The sequence below is a fragment of the Aspergillus fijiensis genome (genome assembly GCF_003184825.1).
Source record: "Aspergillus fijiensis CBS 313.89 unplaced genomic scaffold BO72scaffold_30, whole genome shotgun sequence".
Lineage (NCBI taxonomy): Eukaryota > Fungi > Ascomycota > Eurotiomycetes > Eurotiales > Aspergillaceae > Aspergillus > Aspergillus fijiensis.
The window spans coordinates 184,769-204,380 of NW_024469006.1; the positions used below are offsets into that span (position 1 = coordinate 184,769).

At 53.5% G+C, this 19,612-nt stretch overlaps 5 protein-coding genes across 5 annotated transcripts; 2 read left to right on the top strand and 3 right to left on the bottom strand.

The window, feature by feature from the left end:
* Positions 1 to 252: 252 nt before the first annotated feature.
* Positions 253 to 4,981, bottom strand: BO72DRAFT_449041 (translation initiation factor 3 subunit CLU1). The gene is made up of 4 exons (XM_040944929.1): positions 4,611 to 4,981; positions 4,479 to 4,544; positions 4,356 to 4,411; positions 253 to 4,281 (listed from the first exon to the last, which is right to left on the bottom strand). The coding sequence occupies exons 1-4, from the start codon at positions 4,645 to 4,647 to the stop codon at positions 646 to 648; spliced, it is 3,795 nt and encodes a 1,264-aa protein (XP_040800267.1). The 5' UTR covers positions 4,648 to 4,981; the 3' UTR covers positions 253 to 645.
* Positions 4,982 to 6,624: 1,643 nt separating this feature from the next.
* On the top strand, positions 6,625 to 9,936 carry BO72DRAFT_469402 (ATP-binding protein; the record flags this gene model as incomplete). The annotated part of the gene is made up of 7 exons (XM_040946956.1): positions 6,625 to 6,668; positions 6,727 to 7,092; positions 7,168 to 7,413; positions 7,477 to 7,807; positions 7,861 to 8,271; positions 8,812 to 9,115; positions 9,173 to 9,936. The coding sequence occupies 7 exons, from the start codon at positions 6,625 to 6,627 to the stop codon at positions 9,934 to 9,936; spliced, it is 2,466 nt and encodes an 821-aa protein (XP_040800268.1).
* A 1,167-nt stretch (positions 9,937 to 11,103) lies between these two features.
* On the bottom strand, positions 11,104 to 12,362 carry BO72DRAFT_144676 (RTA1 domain-containing protein). The gene is made up of 2 exons (XM_040939186.1): positions 12,020 to 12,362; positions 11,104 to 11,952 (listed from the first exon to the last, which is right to left on the bottom strand). The coding sequence occupies exons 1-2, from the start codon at positions 12,240 to 12,242 to the stop codon at positions 11,207 to 11,209; spliced, it is 969 nt and encodes a 322-aa protein (XP_040800269.1). The 5' UTR covers positions 12,243 to 12,362; the 3' UTR covers positions 11,104 to 11,206.
* A 1,386-nt stretch (positions 12,363 to 13,748) lies between these two features.
* Positions 13,749 to 16,668, bottom strand: BO72DRAFT_380282 (putative phosphoketolase; the record flags this gene model as incomplete). The annotated part of the gene is made up of 8 exons (XM_040941381.1): positions 13,749 to 13,786; positions 13,857 to 14,682; positions 14,737 to 15,357; positions 15,418 to 15,727; positions 15,802 to 15,954; positions 16,035 to 16,269; positions 16,358 to 16,432; positions 16,506 to 16,668. 8 exons carry the CDS (start codon positions 16,666 to 16,668, stop codon positions 13,749 to 13,751), a joined length of 2,421 nt encoding a protein of 806 aa, XP_040800270.1.
* A 161-nt stretch (positions 16,669 to 16,829) lies between these two features.
* On the top strand, positions 16,830 to 19,401 carry BO72DRAFT_528651 (putative acetate kinase). Its single transcript, XM_040950194.1, has 6 exons — positions 16,830 to 17,704; positions 17,802 to 18,116; positions 18,183 to 18,245; positions 18,309 to 18,381; positions 18,444 to 18,824; positions 18,905 to 19,401. The coding sequence occupies exons 1-6, from the start codon at positions 17,325 to 17,327 to the stop codon at positions 18,956 to 18,958; spliced, it is 1,266 nt and encodes a 421-aa protein (XP_040800271.1). The 5' UTR covers positions 16,830 to 17,324; the 3' UTR covers positions 18,959 to 19,401.
* The last annotated feature ends 211 nt before the right edge of the window (positions 19,402 to 19,612 follow it).

The following is a 19,612-nucleotide window of genomic DNA, read 5'->3' on the forward strand; positions in this document are numbered from 1 at the left end:
TAGAGGGCCGGAGTGCAGAAAAGCCCAAGAGGTATGCAGCTCTGAAAGAGGGACAAAGAAGGTTGGTTGTTGTGACCGCAGAACGTAAACATTGGCACAATCGGCAAAGGCGGTCAAGCGCCCTCGTCTTAGTCAGGGCGGTGACGTCCATGATCATTCAACCACGGAAGAGTTGTTTATCGACTGGCCCAACTATCAGGATTGGCATTCGGTGGAAAAGAAATGTTAAGCATTGAATTGTGTACAAGAATAGGCGAACTCAGAGTAATGTGTTAAAATTCATTACAGACACATTTGGAAGGTCGCTGGTCATATATAGTACATGGAAACATACCCAGATAGCATGCAAATCACCCGACTTTGCTATGCTCTGCCCGCGGAAAAGAATGAGAAATAACGAAGTATATAAATATAATCAACATAGAGCCGTGATCACCAATTGGTGCGAAAGAGTAGAGAGAGTTTTACAGAAATACAAACGTGCCGCTCATCCAACATATTGACCCTTGACAAGGATATATGGGGTCAAAATACAACATTCATGTTAAGACATTTATAAGCCAAGGAAAACAAAACCAGAGCAGCTTTTCGTTTTACCCAATAACCTCATCAGAAGAAGGAAAAAGGAGAGAAGGAAGATCGAGTCTAAGCCGAAGATTTCTTCGAGCCGCGGAGCTTGGGGTTGCTGGCGGCGGCACGCTTCTTCTGCTTGGCCTTCGAGGAGCCCTGGTCGCCGCCCTCAATGAACTTGAGCAGCTCATCGACGCTTCGAGCATCCAAGGTGCCATTCTTGGCTCCAGCAGCCTCGGGGGCAGACTGACCAACCTGAGGCTGGACCTTGGTGCCGAGAGTGCGGGGGGTCATGTTGATACGGCGCAGACGGCGAGCCTGGATGTCCTTCGCATGCTTGGCGATGGAAACAGCGTTCTGAGTGAGCTGCTCGAGCCAGGTCTCAGCCTCCTTGGTGTTGCGGTCATTAGGACCCAACTGGGCAAGGAAAATGTTGTAAGCATCGCGCATCTTGGCAACCGCACCCTTCGAGTCCTGGTCGAGGGCCAGGGCCTGGGCGAGCTGGAACAGGATTGTGGCGGTGTTGATGGACTGCTTGCCGAAGAGCGACTCGCACACAACCAGAGAAGCCTCGAACCACTTCCGGGAGTCGGAGTACTGCTTCAAGTGCTGCAGCATGACAGCGGCATTGTTCATGGTGGTGATCGAATCAGGGTGGTTAGCACCATAGATGATCTTCCACAAGTCCATAGCATGCTTGATGTAGGCCAAGGCAGTCTTGGTGTTGCCAGAGGCATGCTCGAACAAGCTGAGGTTGAGGTAGCTCAGGATAGTATCGGCGGAGTCAACACCCAGAGTACGCTCAGTGACGATGACGGCCTTGCGAGCCAACTCGACGGCCGCTTCCTTCTCATCGGTCTGGTAGTAGAGCATAGAGAGCTGGTGGTAGAGCTTGGCAACCTCGGGGTGGAGGATGCCGTAGATCTGCTCATGAAGCGACAGGGATTCCAGAATGAGCTCCTGGCCCAATTGCTTCTGGTTCTGCATGAGAGAGATACGGCCGGCTTCGAGAGCCTCCTCAGCGAGCGAGCTGCGGGGAGAGGCGTCCTTCACAAGGGGCACAATGTTAAGGATATCATCGGCGGAGATGGTGAGGGCCGGCTTCTCCTCCACAGGAGCACGGGCTGGGGAGCTAGAGTCGCCACCCTTCTTCTTGTTCTTCTTCTTGCCGTTACCCTCTTCCTGAGGGGAACCGTTGGCACCGTTGGTAGCAGGCACCTTGGCAGGGATTTGAGACTTGTCGAAGACGAACTCGCGAGCACCAAGCTGAAGACCAAGCTTGATAGAGATGTCACGGAGAAGCTGCAGGTGGCGCAGAGAGTTGAACCACTCGGCCTCTAGAGTGAAGCGGTACCGGATGGTGACCTGCTTCTCAATCTCAGCGCGGAGAGTAGCCGGAGTGACCTTCTCGAAAGAGAAGTCACCGTCGGGGTAGATCGAGCGCATGGCAGCGTCAATCTCAGCGCGAGGGCTGGCGTTAACGTCAGCGCCCAAGAGGCAGTTCAACAAGTGGGCAACGCAAGAGGTAACGAAAGGAGCCGGGACATTGCGGAGGTACTGGTTGGCAATGTGCTTGAAGCCACGAGCAATCATCTCCTGGACGAGGAGGGTGGTCAGAGCGTCAAGACGAGCTCCCTTCTCCTTGGACAGCTGGGCCAGCTTGCCTAGGTAGCGGATGTTGATACCGCGCTTGTGCAGCAATTGGCTGAGAGACTGTCCGTCCATGGGGAAACCGACGTCTCCGTCATGCAGATCTTGAACAAGCTCGGGCATGACCTTGGAGCGCAGGTAGTCGCAGGTCTCGCGGACTTCCTTCTCATCCTGCGCCCACTGTTCCTTCTCCTCCTCGGTCTGAGGAACCTGGCCGCTGAACACATCAGGGTTCAGAGCAAGGGAGAATCCTGAGATATCAACGCGCTCCTGATCATTAGACTCCTCAGTCTTCTCCTCGGACTTCTCCTCGGGCTTCTCCTCGGGCTTCTCCTCAGAGCCTTCCTGCTCCTTGGACTCGGAGGTCTCCTCAGTCTTCTCCTTAGAGGCTTCCTCCTCGGCCTTGGCCTGGCGGCGGCGCTCAACTTCAGCCTTGACGTACTGGCTCATTTTGTGTCTCCAGTACGACTCAACGAGTTCCAAGCGCAGCACGGACATGCAGTGGGGATAGGCGTCGCTACCCTCCTCCTCCTGCCAAGTAACATCCATGGGAGTCACGCGGTACAGGTCAAGCACGTACTTGCGGCCATCAGTGCCCAAGAGACCCTTCGTCTCGACGCTGCCCTCCAGTTCGTGACGCTGATTCTCCTTGTCCCAGACAGCGTGCTTCTTAACACGAAGAGCCTTGGACATCTTCTCGAAGACAGGAACGAAGTCGGGGTGGGTGGCCACGACATCCTTGCCCTCAACACCACCGTAGTCGATCTGGTGCTCACCGGGCTCCCGCTGCTTGAAAATACCGGGAACAATGCTCTGACCAACGATACGCTTGCCGAGGTAGTCAACGACAACAGTTCCGGGGGTGAACAGGCCGTTGATGTCAAGCTGGTTAACAGCCTTGATACCCAGGACATCCTTGCCGACAGCAACGCGGGCAGCCTCATCACCACCCTCGGAGGCGAAGGTACCAACACCGTCGGCACCAAAGGAGTAGAAGATGTTGTTGTACACGAAGATTTGGGCGTCACGGTCCTCGGTGGGGTTCAAGGGGGCAACCTCGCCGCGGGCGACAAGAACAGCACCGCGAGCAGCAGCCTCGTTGTAGTCGGCGAACAGCTTGGATGTCAAGCGCTCACGGAAAACACGGTCCTGGACAGTATCCCGAGGAAGCTCCCGGGTAGTCTGGAACTCCTCGTTCCAGTCTCTGAGAGTCTCTGCGTTGTCGACGCCAGAGATGAGGTAGTTCTCTTGGGAGCGAGTGATATCCGACTGGTGTGCGTTGGCGTTTGAGGTGGGAGAAGGCACCAACCACGGGTTGTTGGGGATGGCGTTCTGGAACGGGAAGGTAGTCAGGAGATCCTTCTTGTTGTTAGACTCCTGGAGCGCTTCGAAAGAGGAGCCGAACGAAGGCGACAGGTGGGCGATCAAGGAGAGCAGCGAGTGAGCCTTGCCGCACTTGGGGATGGTCTTGGGAGAGGGGTCGAACTTCATGTTCGAGCACTTGTTCACGTAGAAGCCAGAGACGTGGGACGTGATCTGGAACTGCTCGCCCTCGTTGGTGGTAACCTGAAGGTAGAGCAAGTGACCCTTTTGACGCAGGTGGTAGGGGGGAGGGTTCCAAGCAGAAAGAGAGATGGCCTTCACAGTCTTGGGAAGAGGAGTCTCGTCACGAGGAAGAATGGTCTTCAAAGATGGAGAGCTAGCAATCTCGTACTTGGAAAGGGAGTGGTCCTTGTCGGAGGCAGTCTCCTCGGCGTCGGCCGCAATGGCATCGTGCAGAGACAAACCCGCACTAAGACCATGGAGGTTATCGACACGGTCACCAGCGGCACCGACCAATTCCCTCATGCGGACAACGTGCATGCGGGCCTCCTTCTCGTTGTAGGGGTCCTCCACAAGGACGATCTCGGAATCAGCCTTGAGGTCTGGTACCTCCGACAGTTCAACGAAGTCGTTGATGCGCTGGCCGTTAAACTCGAGGTGAAAGCAGGTGTACTGGAAGGTGCTGGGAAGTTCGACAATGGATTGACGAACGTCTTGGACTTGTTCTTGACTCGAGACCTAACGAAGGATCTGGGTTAGAACGACGGAATTTGGTGCTGGTCGTATAATTTTCCTGTAGACAAGATACCCACCATGACCTGGATCTTGTAGGGCTCACGAGGCAACTTCACGGAGATCTGGAAAAGACCTGGAAACGTAAGAGCCGTGCACGTCAGTAATCAATGTAGTTTGAGCTGTTCTTCAAGGCTACATACCACCGCTGATTTCCTCCTCCTGGCCCTCAACAGGGGAGTCGCCATTGAGGAGCTGTTCGGGAGACTCTGCATGGACGATTGATTAGTTGGCCGAAGGCAAAACATACTGCGAGAATGTCGGAGAGAGCAAACCTTTCGAGTGCTCCAATTCGCCATTGGTCTGGGCCATTTTAGCGGACTAATTGATGAATTGACCGGACCGTAATGAGGGGAAGGGTGACTGGAGTATTGAAGAAGCGTAGCGACCTGGCGACGACTTGATGCCTCGAACCCGAAGAAGAATCGGGTAGCGGTGGAGAAAATAAAATGGAAACGGAACGGGAGGGAGACTGAATAAGAAAAATAATAGAATATGATACAAGGTATAGGAGAGGAGCAATTGAAGCAAGTGCAAACCGGACCCCAGAACCCAAACCAACTAAGGGAAGCGCAAAATGGGGGGGGGAAGAGAGGGGAAAAAAAAAGGTAAAGTATAGGAATAGGATGGAATGAAGCTGGAGAAGCGCACACGGGGAAACCGGCCAGAAGAGAAAATTTCGCGGATGCGGAAAACCTTCGGAACTGCTCGGGGCGGTGGATGGGAAAGACGGCAGATTCAACACTATTTCCAAGTTCTCCACATCCGTTGCCTGCCATGGTTTCTCATCCCAATGGGGCAATCGATATCTGCGCTGTCTTTCAAATCATGCTTGTACGTGTAACTGCATCCAGGTCATCAAGTGAATTGTCACCATTTGCGAAGATTGACTCGATGGTGCTTGCTGTAGTCATGTACAGTGTCCCGCAAACATAGTTCCCACACCTACACCTACAGACACTTCCTCTCTCTGTCTGTTTATCTGTCTTTCGCACAGCCTTACGACCTGGCAATCACTCTTCATGCTACTGCCATAAAAAAGCAACCATAGCCCTAATCCAAATCTTAGCTTTAAACTATTTAATCTCCGATCAGCTGCGACAAATGCGAGACCACCGATTACGCACTACTATCAATATCGAGCTCCCTGTCGGCGGGACCACCGGTAAAGCGGGAGGGAAATATATTTCGGCACAACAGCCGAGTATCGATCAATCTGATAATATCCTAAGCACATCTGCGGAGTAAGTTACATTTTGCACTGATACTGGATAGCCAATCGCTGAGACAGACACCGGTGTAAAATAGGTAAATCTGGCAGGTGCCGTGCTACGGTAGAATCGTTCCTGACATGGTCACGTGCCTTTTTTTGATTGTTCATCCTATTTAGGCTCAGGATTCAAGCAATCGATTCAAGAACACTTGGCATCTAGTAGTCATTAATTCCATCTCAACCTCCAACAAACTACGGGGTACATATTAGACATTGAGCCGCTGGGTACTAAACGGTCAGCCACAGCATGATCAATGCCAAGGCCACTATCAGAATTTACAGTGCATAAGTTTCGACGATCGGAGGCGCAGCAGACGAACCAGAGATGCGCAAGCCAGTAAACGAATGATTGGTTCTGCACCCCATAGATACACCTCATCTTCCTGTTGCTGGCTGAACCTTCCCGACACTCTTTTTTTTCCCCTTACATTTTCCCACCTCAACTTTCTTCCTTCTTTTGGACCTGCTCACCGTTGACGCTCCTTAGTCCCTGGTCCGTGCATGGGCAGAATCTGTTCTTCCGGCCCAATTTCCTCCCTGCTAATTGCACTTGGCATTCGTTGCATGTAGTATATCAGATCCCGTCACTCGTCCTTTGTCATACATTAATCTATCTGCGCCGACGTCCCGGACCATTCGTTCTTATCACCTCAAAGCACAGGATCTATCGCCCTGTTCCTGACTTCCATTAAGTCGTTCTTTTCTTTTTTTCATGACCCCTTCGTCTTCGAGAATTTCTGCTACACACCTCCACGATATCCGACTGGTGGAGGATGATGTTGTATCGACATGCTTCCCGGTCCCTGAGTTCTCTCGCCCGGGCTGGCCTGCCACGACCTCCTCGGAATCATCGAATCACCACCAGTTATGTCGTACGAAACTTCACGCAGGGGCCTGTATTGGCGGGGCCCGACTCGTTAGAGCAAAGCCCATCTGAAGAGCCAAAGAGTCGGGAGAAGAAGAAAGAGAAGGAGGCGGAGGAGGAGCCCACGGTGAGGTCGACTTTGCTGAAGATGATGGAGACGGCGGCCACGACATTCGCCTCTCTTGCAATTCTAGGGTAAGATCCGCTTCCTCACGACATGGAAGCACTCGTGGTTCGCTGATTATGGCACTAGTCTAGCCGGATATGCGTATCATCGGTACTACAAGTATCTGATCCTGGAAAAAATGGAGAATGCTTTCAATCCTGGCGACCCTGCGCTTGAAATTGCCGGGATCGAGGAAGGCAAACACCGCTTCAACCATGAAGAGCATTGGGTAGTCCGTGACGAGCAAGCCCGCATCGACAGGATTGTCTCCGGCCTCGGAGTAGGACGCTATTACCTGTTGGTCGGGGAGAAAGGGACGGGAAAGACGTCCATGATCCTCGAAGCGATGCGTAAGATCAACGGCGAGGGTTGCGCAATGTTCGAGGCGCATGGCGATCTGGAGATCTTCCGGATCCGTCTGGGTAAAGCACTGGACTATGAATTCCATGAAGAGTAAGCGAGTACATATGAAGGCTATTGGCCTGGCTACTGTGATGGCTTGACTGACACATAGTGCGCATCTTGCAGCTACATTGGAAGTTTATTCAGCATCAAGGGCCCCCGGGACACAACCGCTCTCCTGGATATTGAGCGCGCATTCAACAAGCTAGAAAAGGTCGCTTTGACTAGACGGCGCACGAAGAAGAGTCCCTTGATTTTGATTGTCAATAGCGCGCACCTGGTTCGCGACGATCATGATGGCCAAGATCTTCTCGAGGTCATTCAGCAACGAGCCGAGCAGTGGGCCGCAAGTGGCCTTGTCACGACGAGTAAGTTTGATTCAATATGTAACTTGTGGATGTATCACTAATAGTTGACAACAAAAGTCCTGAATAGCGATGACTACTGGGTGTACGAACGCCTCAAGCGCTATGCGACGCGCATGGAAGTCATCCCTGTTAAAGATCTACCCAAGGAGCCGGCCATGGAGGCTCTGAAGAGATACCGTAAGCAGTATTTCGGTGAAGAGCTATCGCCTGAAGATCTGGAGAAGGTGTACGATGCCGTTGGAGGGCGGCTGTCCTTCTTGAATCGGGTGGCTAAGGCCCCTGATTACAAGAAATTGTGTCAGGATATTTGCACGGCTGAGAAGACATGGTTTCTTAACAAGTGCTGGATTTTGGGTCCCGAGATGGATGATGATGTGATGGACCAGCAAAAATATGCGGTATGGTTCTCCAAAGGTCAGGGCGGACGAACTTTGACTGACAACGGTGATAGTCCGCCGCGATGGTGCTGGCCAAGGCACTTGTGGAAGAGGAAAAGAAGATGAAGCATTCCTATCACCCGGAGCTAGGCCACATCCTCCCAGAGATCCCCCTCCACGAAGCCCGGCAGATCATGACGAGAGCCGATTTCGTCCAGAGCTATGATCATGAAAACATCTTCACTATCGACTCTCGAGCCATGGTTCGAGCCGACTCGGTTCCGATGCAGAACGCGTTCCGTGAAATCTGCAACTGGCCAGGATTCGATGAGCACTTGGAGGGCACACTGACGCGTATTGGAGACATCGAAAGTCTCGGACGTACGCGCGAATTGACGATTAAAGACCTATGGAATCAGGGCAAATACCAGCTGGTTATGCGGGATAGCAAGGGTCGTGAGCAAGGCGCGGCGGAGTTTTCCGTGGTAGGGAGCGAGCCAGAGAAAGAGGACGACTGAGGACGATGCTGGGGGATGTGAGTAGCCTGCGACGCGACATGCATTGCAGGCTTTGCGAGGCAATAGCCAGACCTGACTGAATAAGTGTTGACTTGTTCTTTTGGTGACCATTGGGCATCATGCATACAGCCGAATTGTACAGTTATTGAATGTATAGGAATAAACAAAGATGCATGCCATAATGATGAGGTATAGTGGAACGAATGCCTTGCTGCCTCAGTCCGCGAACCAGGGTCCTTGTTTGCATCATGGACGAATGACATCATCCACTGCTGACCTCACCGCCCGCGAGGGCCAAACATTCCCAGCCTCATCATTAATCTTTCTTTCTTTCTTTATCTCGTGTCTCGTGTTGTCCTTTCTCTTCCTCATTCTTTCATTCCCCTCCATCACCCCTCCAACCCCCCCAAACTGACCAGCCTTGACTACAAGAATACCCTCGTCGCACCACCATTCTACCACCACTAACAGCACCACCACACATCTGTGAACAAACACAACGATCAGATTCGAACCATGTCCCCGCGCAAGAAAGAAGTGCTGTCCTCTGTGACAATAACCCAAGAGCCCAGCGCCAGTGCGCAGCCCCACCACAAGACGCAGTTGGAGCGAATTCCACCCCCAGCGCGATTCCTTCTGGCTGTTGTCAGCAGCCTAGCTCTGAGCTCTGGCCTATTTACGCTCATGCCGATCGTGACCCGGGGCGAGCTCGGCAATGTGAGCAAGCATCTTGAGACCTGGTGGGAAGTGGGAGGGTTGATGGCGTGGAAGGCCGTTGAGGTCGGGCTGGCCTGGATTCTGGGATACGACAGTATGTATGCCTCTTCTCACAGCATCCCCCTCCGATGAAACTGACCTCTTCGCGCAGGCCATGACGTCTGCTCCTTCACCTTCCTCACCCATCTTCCGACCTACTCCCTCCTCTCCACCTTCTACGGCGTGCGACCGACCACTATCCTGGCCTCGTATGCGATCACCATCCTCTCGACGGTCCTCCCCTTCACCCTCCTCCGCCGACCCAACTCTTTCCATGATCTCGCCCACGCGAGCCCGGAGACCGTCTCCAACCGCCTCATCCTGCAAGACCGCGCCACAACCGCCTACACGACCATGGTCGCGACCGCGATCTTCACCGTGGCCCTCTACCTCAGCTACGCCACCCCGTGGCTGCCCACCAACCTGGTCCTCCACTTTGAGGGCATCCCCGACATTTCCGCCGTGCACGCCGGACCCGCCGGCCTCCCGGCTCTCTTCCTGACTCTCCTCCCCGCCGGCTTTGCGGCGCGCGACTTCCTCTTCGCCAGCTCGACCGGCGCGTCTGCTGCCAGCGACAAGAAGACCGAGAGGACCGAGAAGACCACGAAACCCTCCACCTCCACCCAGGACGGCGAGTACCTCGCGTGCGCCGTCTACCGCAAGACCTGGGGCACCCTCTCCCCCAAGACTCAAGTGCTGGTCTCGCGCACCGTTGTTCTGGCAGGTATGTTGCTCGCCAACACGGTCATCCAGGTCGCAGGCACGGTGAACCGCGTGAGCGTAGAGGGCGCCTCGGCCTGGGGGCTGGTGTGGGCCGCTGCTGCGCTGGTGAACGGATTGATGTTCGGATGGATCGAGTCGGTGGACGGCGTATGATCTCGTAGGGAATATCTCGCTTCACCCATCTACTTCTTATGACTCCATGGAACACGGTCTCTTCTGCCGAAGCAAAGGAATTTCGGTATCGCATCACGTTCGCTACCAAGGGAAAACTTCTCACCGAAGCAGAGTGTCAATACTTTCTTCTTGCGATTCTCTTTGTGTCTTTCAGTATCATCTTCAAAGCAAGCAATGTATGTCAGCGGGCGGAGCAGCGGTGCAATTAAGCAAACCCCCTCCCCAGCACCTCCCCACCAAATTGAACGGGGCGTTCTGGGAAGTTGGCGAAAAGGATTGGATGGCTGTTTTCCGGGAGATTGTGCTTCTCTTATGACCTTACCCTTTCGATTTTGTTTCTTTTTACTTCTCGTCTTTCCCGACTTTTTTTTTTCGTTATTGTGTGTCAATATCCCTGAAAATATCACGTCCATCTTCAAAACTTGAATGTCTGGCAGCTCAGGCTTGAGATCGGGCAAAACTCTCCCCTGACCCGTAAACTGCACCCTGAAAAACCAAGCAATCTCCGACTTGGTAGCTCGAACCTGCGAAGCCTAAGTTCTAAGCTTCCCGTTGAAACCACCAAGCACCGTACCAAGTCCTGGTACCTACAGCCTCAGCCCAAGACCCACAATTCAGCAAGAGCATAGTACAGCAAGCAGTCAATCCCTGCAATCCCACCCCCCTCCCCCTCCCCCTCCCAAAAAAGCAGAAAAAACAAACTCTACGTACCGCCATGAAAAGCATAGGTACTGTACCAACCAACCAACCAATCAAGACAACCAGGGGGTGGGGGGGAACGGTCGATCAAGTCTACCTACCTTCCGAGAGCCAGCCCAATTTTTGGGTCCGTGTCGCGGAAACCTTGAAACCGAAGATGAAACGCCAACCCAATTTTATCGGATCGGAACTCTGGGTTGCGGAGAAGGTTCCCCCCGGGGTCCCGGGGTTCTCTTGAATGTTTCATCTGAAACGGATGTGATTGATCTTTTTTTTTCTCGGTGGTTGAGAGGGTTTGAGGATAGGATGAGGATGTGGTGGTATTTTATCTACCTGTCTATGTGATTATCGTGATGTGATGAGACGATAGGAAGATAGAAGTGGGGGTGGGGTATAGAGTCTATGTTCGGGACAGGATAAGTCAATTACAGAGAAAGGGGGAAGAGGGTGGTGAGAATGAAAAAGAAAGTACGAGGCCCAAAGAAATACTCGGATATGGAATTCGCGCATGCAATGAAAATGCAAAAACAGAAGCGAGTCGTTCCGGGATTCATCGTCTCTCCATGTCGAATGAGTTGATCTCTCGATGGAACGGCTTCACGGCCCCCTTGGGCAGCAGCCACCCGGGGTGGAAGACGTTGAACACGGCGACGGCGATGACCATCATGACGCCGTCGAGGACGATGAAGTACACCTCGTGGGTGATGAGGTAGCCGGACCAGCCCTGCGACAGCTCGATCGTGCGGTAGATGCTCCGGACGTAGATGACGACGACCGACAGAATCATGGCGCCTAGCAGGGGCACGACGGAGCCGGTCATGGTCTGCAGGAGGCGGAGGCGCAGGGTGCGGCGCACGAAGTCGGCCGCCAGCAGGACGAAGACGGTGATCGAGGCCAGCTGGAAGACGATACCGGCCACCATGGTGTGCGTGCCGGGCTCGGTGTTGCCGTCCGCGCTGTTGTAGGCGATCGACGCCAGCCCGCCGCCGATGGCCTGCACGACCAACGACACAATGTCGCAGGTGACGAAGATCCAGAGGTACAGCTTGGGGCTCAGCATCGAGGTTTCCGGGCCCATCAGCGCGATGAACCGGCCCAGAAGGACGTAGATTCCCGCGGTGAAGAAGGTTGGGGCTGAAACGAGGTGGTGGATTAGGGCCAATGTTTGGTGTATGAGCCTTTCCAGGAGATTATGCGACTTACCGATGATCAGGGTGGAAATCTGCATCAGGAACGCAGTCGAGTTATACGGACACTCTGCAGACCATGTACGACCGGCCCAACCGATGAGTTCAACTGGAAAGAAGCTTGTCAGTTCGCGCGCAGGCAGACCAGATGTGAAAAGATTAGGATGGGGACGTACCAGCACATCCGAGGACGAATACCGTACACCACCATGTCCTCTTCCATACCATCTGCACCAGATGCGCAAGCATGGAGACCCCAAAGAGCACGCAGAATACGATGCCTGCGGCCAGTGATGGCTGGTAGCCATATGATGTGCCATACCCCTCCACGTAAGCATGGCAGCCCTCTCTCAACGACTGGCGGAACTCGGCCTGAGCCGCAAGCGTGCTGTTGCTCATCTTGAACTAGATCCTAGTCGACAGCCACAATAATCACAGAGACGTTCGGACGTTTATCAAAACTCGTAGATAGATGGCGTGAACAGTTCTTAGACCTCAAAACACACAGAGGCAGGGAAAAAAGGAGAAGATACAAAAAGCCGCAGAGAAAATAGCACCGGGGCCGTGCTATATAAGACCAAGCGAGGGAACGGGATTACTCCACAGGGTGAACGGAATTGCTCCACCTGTGAATGCAGAGATGAGAAAGAAAAACGAGTGGCCGAGCCACAGGCAAGACTCTCAGGGTCAGATCCGATTGTATGGAGCCAGGGTAAGGGTAAGGTACGTTGTGTACTGTCCAACGCGCCGCGCGATCCTTCCAAAACCTTGGTTTCCAAGCCCACCCACGTTTGATCCTATTCGTATCACATCATGTCTGCCTGGGGGAGGGAATCCCCTGTACTCTGTTCTATGGGCCACCCATCATAGCCAGCCTTGTCGAGAAAGACGGTGAAAATCTGTGCTACCTGAGAATCTAATTGATTGTTTCACACCCCCGGGGGTGATGGTCCCTGGCCGGTTCCATTAGTAATTCAGGACCATGAAGGAAACTAAACCGCTCATTCGCCGAATGTCCACGGTATTTTGGGCGAGACCCAAAAAAGAGAGCTGACGGGGGAATTGGCTGGTTCCATAGTTGCGCGGCGAAGATATGGACTCGCAAGGTACACCGAATCGGGTTTAGATTGTCACATACCAACGCCTAACGATTGCCGAAGCTCCCGAGAGAGCCACGGCCGGGACATTTGTTAGGCGAATCACCACCGCCGAATGCCGTGCATAAAGTGTCCGCTTGTCTCATGGGATAGAAGCAGTGACCTGTCGTTGCTGCAGCTGCAGCTGCAGTTGGCCAAGGCCACAATGCGTGAGGGCTCGTTTCAGCGCCCAGATTCTTCCAGCTTCGTCAGTCGGGAAAACCACTCTCAATCTAACCCGGCTGACGTAGGGGGAGAAGTTGACAGGGAAGCGGAGATCGGGAAGATCCAACCCCGATGTCAACGTCGCGACTCGTGTAAACAACAAAACCTAAGTCTCCATGCAGGGCGTGATACGTACGCCCTTGATGATGCTATACTTTCAATGGGAATCCAGACAAATATGGCAGCCTGATCATTTTTGAGCCCCGTGTTCCATGTGGCAGTGAGTTGAGAGACGGAGATAACGTTTGAGGACTCCGTGAGCCGCTCTGATGTCAGCTTCACTGAAGGATTAGTTAATTCGCTGCCTAAAGAACCAGGCTCCTACGGCCGGTCCCGCCGCTATCATCGCAAGCTTCTACATTTTGGGAATAGTGGACGACGCTCAACACGAAGCCATGTCCCTTGGCGATCACAGCCTTTAAGCCCCGATTTCCCCTACTTACTCATATGTCTACCTATAGATCTCCACAAAGGAATGAAATTGAAAACTCTATTAACTATTGATTGTCTTATTTCTCATGACTCATAATCATCCGACAGCTTCTTAGTCAAAGGAGGGCGTCTCATAGGTACCTTCGGGGTCTATACAAAACGATCAGCACGGGTTCCGATGGTCAAAAATTCTGGGAGTTTGAAGGGGAGGTTTGCTTACCCTGTCGATTCTTGAGGATGTACTTGCGCGTTTCAGCAATCTCGTGGCCGAGCTCCGCACACAGCTCCTGCTGGCGTACCTGGACTCTCTCGTTTCGTCTGGAGGCCCCGATGACAGCTGCCTGCGCCACGTGGTAACGTGAAACGTGGTTCAGTAGCATCATGTCGAACGGAGTTGTGGTACTGCCTTCTTCCATGTATCCTTCGATGGTGACCCGGTCCAGACCAGGCCGGCCGAAGAGCAGCCCCTTCAGCTCAGTCGGGTATCCGTGGTAGTTGATGTGGATGGGTCGGTCGGATCCAAACAGGCTGTCGAAGGCTTCCGTCGTCAGAGCATGCGGGTGCTGCCCGTGGTTCTCAAGGATCAACAGGTCCGTCACGTTCACAACCCGGACTCGGAGCTCGGGGCAACGCTTGCGGAGGATAGCCGCTGCAGCGATGACTTCAAACATCACCTCGACGCCGATGCCGACAAGCACAACATCAGGGTCCAGACCCCCATCAGTGCTGCAGAACTTCCAGATCGACGCCCCCGCTCTGCAGTGATTCTCTGCCTCCTCCGGGCTGAGGTACACCGGAGTCGGCTGCTTGGAGCCCACCATCAGATTGATGTAATTCTTGGACTTGAGACAATGGTGAAGCGTGGATAGGAAAGTGTTGGCATCAGGCGGCAGGTACACGCGGGCGGCCGTGGGCTTCAGCTTGAGGACTGCACCAATGAAGGATGGGTTCTGGTGAGAAAATCCATTGTGCTCCTGCCGGGCCCAAGTGCTAGTCTCGATGTAATTGAGACTGCTCACAGGGCTGTGCCAGGACGTCTCTTGAGCCTACTAAGATCAGTACCAACAGGCAACAGACGGGGGAGGGCTTGAGTAGCTCACCATCTTGTTGAACTTGGCATACTGCACCATCATCGTGTGGATGATGCCCAGGAAACTCTCGTAGGACGGGAAGATACCGGTGCGGCCGGTCAAGGTGTAACCTTGCATGAAGCCCTGGCACAGATGTTCACTCAGCACCTCGATGACGCGACCCCCTTTGGCGTTTGAAAACTGATCCCATTGAAAGTTTCTTCCGGTGTGCGACAGGGCAGCGTCGAGCTTGTTACTTTCCAGCTCATCCGGAGAGAACAGTCGGACACTGTGTGGGTTCTTGGTGAACACTTGGTCGATCAATCTGCCAATCGCCTTCATAGCACTTTCTTGGGTGCCCTTTTCCACGCCTAGCTCCTTCCAGTCGGGGAGCTCCGGTGCCATGTACCCCTTGTAGGCCTCGGCTCGCTGGCCCAGCTTCTTTTCGTCGTCTGCAGGGATCACGGACTTGATCTCATCGATGATATCACCACCTTCGGTGAACAGCTCGCTCGGACCATAAGCAGAAAGCCACTTCTCCAGAGCAGCAAGCTCCTCCTCGTCTTTCTTCGCGTTGGGGAGAGGCACCTGGTGCGAATGGAATGAACCTTCGATGAACGTTCCATGAAGCTCCTTGGGTCCAGACCAGCCCTATGAGATTACAAATTAGCTTTCCCCGATTATCAAAAGGTTGGCTGCATAAGAACCTACCTTTGGTGTCCGCAGCACAAGCATTGGCCAACGAGGCTTCATGATTGGCTTGCCCGAACGTGCAGCCTTCTGAATCTTGTGGATCTCATCAACCGCCCACGCCATGGAGTTGTGAAGGTCGGTGTCAATATCCTCCAGGTTCTCAACAATGCGGACTTGGTAGCCGTAGCCCGTGAAAAGAGTGATGAGTTCCTTGTTGTCCATGCACCCGAAGATGGTGCGCTCGCTAATCTTGAATCCGTTGACGTGGAGGATGGGTAAGACGGCGCCCGACTCAGCGGGGTCAATGTACTTGATGGCATGCCACGAGCTTGAAACATCATCAGAATCAGCATCAGCATATGCCAACCAACGGACGACGACCACCGGATGGAATGGACTTACGTGGCAGTCGGACCGGTTTCCGCTTCTCCATCGCCAACCACACAGGTGACAATAAGATCCGGGTTATCCATGACCGCACCGAACGAGACAGCCAGGGCATAACCCAGTTCACCACCCTCATGAATCGCACCGGGAGTTTCTGCATTGATATGGCTGTTGAAAGGGAAGAAAAGGAGGTCAGCAACATGTCTACCAGGAGCAAGCCTCAACCGCAAGCAAGTCGTTCTCGTTACCTAGGAAGTCCAGCACTCGTGCTGAAGGTCGAAATGAGTTGACGGAGACCGTCCATGTTGCGCGAATATTCGGGGTAGAATTTGCCCAATGAGCCCTCCAGCCAGAGGGAGGCTAGCAGAGCCGGAGCGCCGTGGCCTGGTCCAACCACGTAGAGCATATTCAGATCCTGCTTCCGGACCAGGTAGTTCAGATGTGAGTACACCAGGATCAACCCGGGACATGTACCCCAGTGACCTGCGGAAGAAGTATGAGCTGCTGTTGCTGTTGCTGCTGCTGTGGTTCTGGAACGGAACCGGCGGAACCGGTATGAGGGTAAACTCACCCAGGAGTCGAGGCTTGATGTCCTCATGCTTCAATCCACGTTTCAGCAGCACGTTATCCTGAAGGAAGATCATCGCTGTAAACACATTCGGTCATTAGTTTTATGTTTGTGTGACAATGGGTGGTGATGGATTGGCTGGCTGGCTTACCAGCAGCGATGTACGCCGCCGCACGACGATACTTCTGCAAAGCATTGTAATCTGATTCCTCTAGCTTAGTTGTCTGGAGTTGGACTTGCAATTGTTCGACGAGATCAGGGATGTGGGATGGTTCCGGCTTGGGATTCGGCCGATCGATGACTTCTCCCGGCATGATGGGCTGATACTGTATCCCGGTGGGTGTATTTGGGGAGTAGGCTGGGCTTATCGCGATAAGGTAACGGAGAAAGTAGGAAGCGAGTAGTAGAAGTATACGCGAGGATTGGATAAATCCCACGTGGAGGACAGCAGGGTAAATGATTAGACAAAGACAGGCAAAGCACGAGAAAGATATCAGGCCACCAGGTTAAGGGAGAGGGGAGATGCAGCTTGAAATAAGCCCGGTGTTGACAAACTTGACATTGTATCCTGTCCGACTCGACCTGCTATTTTTTTTTGGCTTCCCGCTACGTCACCTGGTGAAGGGTCTCTGACATCACCCAACCACTTTCAACCACTTTCGCTATCTTTCTCCCCACCAATCTTCCAGAGCTACGAACAACTTCCAAGAACTGCTCTGCCCACCTGCAAGATCACACATGCAACTGGACCCATACGGCAATGCAACTCCGAGATTTCGATCATTAGACAGTCACATATAACTATAGGGCCGGCCTAGCCAGGAAAATTGACGGACTCTTCGAACTGCTACATAGAGATCTATCTCCTTGCATCTTGTACATACATACCCCGCCTACCACAATCCCCTCCCCTCCCCTCTCCCTTCTCACTACCTACTCAACACTTATAATCTATTTAATTCCCCTCACCATGCCCCGCAAGTCCATCCTCTCCGTCAATGCCGGCTCCTCGTCGGTCAAACTCACCTTCTATACCTTCGAGCAGCACCCCAAGGTGATCGCGACCGCGCAGGTCTCCGGCATCACCGCCCCACCCGCCAAGCTCAAGTACACCTGCGGCGAGAAGAACCACACCGAGGAGATCAAGGAAAGCATCGGAACCCCGCAAGACGCCTTCAAGTTCCTCCTCGACCGCTGCGTCTCCGACCCGGAACTGTCGGAAGTCGGCAGCAAGGACGATCTGGCCTACATCTGCCACCGCGTCGTCCACGGGGGTGACTACGACTCCTCCGTGGTGATCACCGACGAGACCTATCACCATTTGGAGAAATTGGAGGATCTGGCTCCTTTGTATGTTTTTTAGACTCCACCCGCCCCCCCCCCTACCTCCCGGCCTGATGTGCGATATTGGTGTTCCTACCGTCCAGACTTACACAATGAAATACAGACACAACTTCTCAGCCCTGGAAATCATCCGTCACTGCCGGACCGAGATCCCCGACGTGAAAAGCATCACCTTCTTCGACTCGGCATTCCACCAGACGATCCCCGAGCACGTGCGCACGTACCCCATCGATCCGGAAGTCGCTAAATCCAAGGGTCTCCGGAAGTATGGCTTCCACGGCATCAGCTACTCGTATATCCTGCGATCGGTGGCGGAATTCCTCAACAAGCCCGTTGAGCAGACCAGCGTGATCGCGATGCATGTCGGAAGCGGCGCTTCGATGTGTGCAATCAAGGATGGCAAATCGGTCGATACCACGTAAGGGAGATGCCTCGCTTGCAGTTTGATCGTCGGTCGAAGTTAGACACTAATATTTGTGCACAGGATGGGCTTGACTCCTCTGGCGGGACTACCGGGAGCGACGCGAAGCGGAGATATCGATCCATCGTAAGGGAGAACCCTAGCAACTTTTTTGGGGCAAAGAACAAGGCTAAGGGACAATGTGACCAGACTCGTATTCCACTACACCAGCGAAGCAGGCAAATTGAGCCCGGCCAGCACCAAAGAAATGCACATCAGCACGGTATGGATGTCCTTTGGGCACTGCTCAAAGTGTAGCGCAGCGCAGCTGACCCCCTCGCCTAGGCCGAAGAAATCCTCAACAAGAAGTCCGGGTGGAAGGCCCTGACGGGCACCACCGACTTCTCCCAGATCGCCGTCGAGAACCCCCCGAGCCCCAGCCACAAGCTCGCGTTCGATATCATCGTAGACCGTATCCTCGGCTACATCGGGAATTACTACCTGAAGCTGGGCGGCAAGGTCGACGCCCTCGTGTTTGCGGGAGGCATTGGCGAGAAGAGCGCTCTCCTGCGGAAGGCGGTGATCGAGCGATGCCAGTGTCTCGGTTTCGCTATCGACGAGGCGTCCAACGACAAGGGCCCGGGCGAGGGCCAGACGGTGGTGGATGTTTCCAAGGCTGGTGGATCCAGGGGACCGCGGGTGTTGATTTGCCAGACGGATGAACAGGTGAGTGAAACTGTCTCCCACTGTCTTGGACGATGGAGGGAACATGGGAGGCTGACGCTCGTGGGTTTGAATTCTTGCAGTACGAGATGGCACATGGATGTGTTGAGAAGTACGGCACGAACACCAACTCGTGATTTTCTTCGCCGTGATGGATTGATGAATTTGAGGGAGGAACGCAATCGCCATGACCTATCACTTAATGATGATGATGATGCTTATAATTTTTTCAGCTCAGTTGAGACATTGAAATCCAATCCCTCCCTCCCCTGACTTACCGTAGCCATGAGCAGCACACCTGCCTGGACCCATGGAAACTCAAACCATCAACTCCATTACCTGGAATTATTCAGGACACTCATTTCCAGCAAGCAAGACAGGGTCTTCAAGCCGCAGTGCACCAGCCAGGATCCTTTCCAGGCATGGTATTTGGAAGCGAACGCGAGCTGTGTCTGAGACAGTGAGGAACGCGAAAGGAGACGGATACATCACGTCGCCAAAGACAGAGGCAACAAACACCCACGGCATCCATGTAATGTTGGAAGATGAAACGGAACAACCAAGTCAGACTATTTTCCACATGTCTCGACAGGTAACCTAGAATTTGTAGTGCTCCAGCACTGCCCACTGGCTTCATAAAACGGGGGGTAAGTTAGGCTCAAGCTGTCTAGACCTCTCACCTCCCGGACCATACCCGATCTACACTAGCAGCCACGCAGGGATTGTAAGCAGGCCTAGGTAGAATACTAGGTAAAGCAATGTAACTTGTCAGACAAACCGAACTAGCTTTC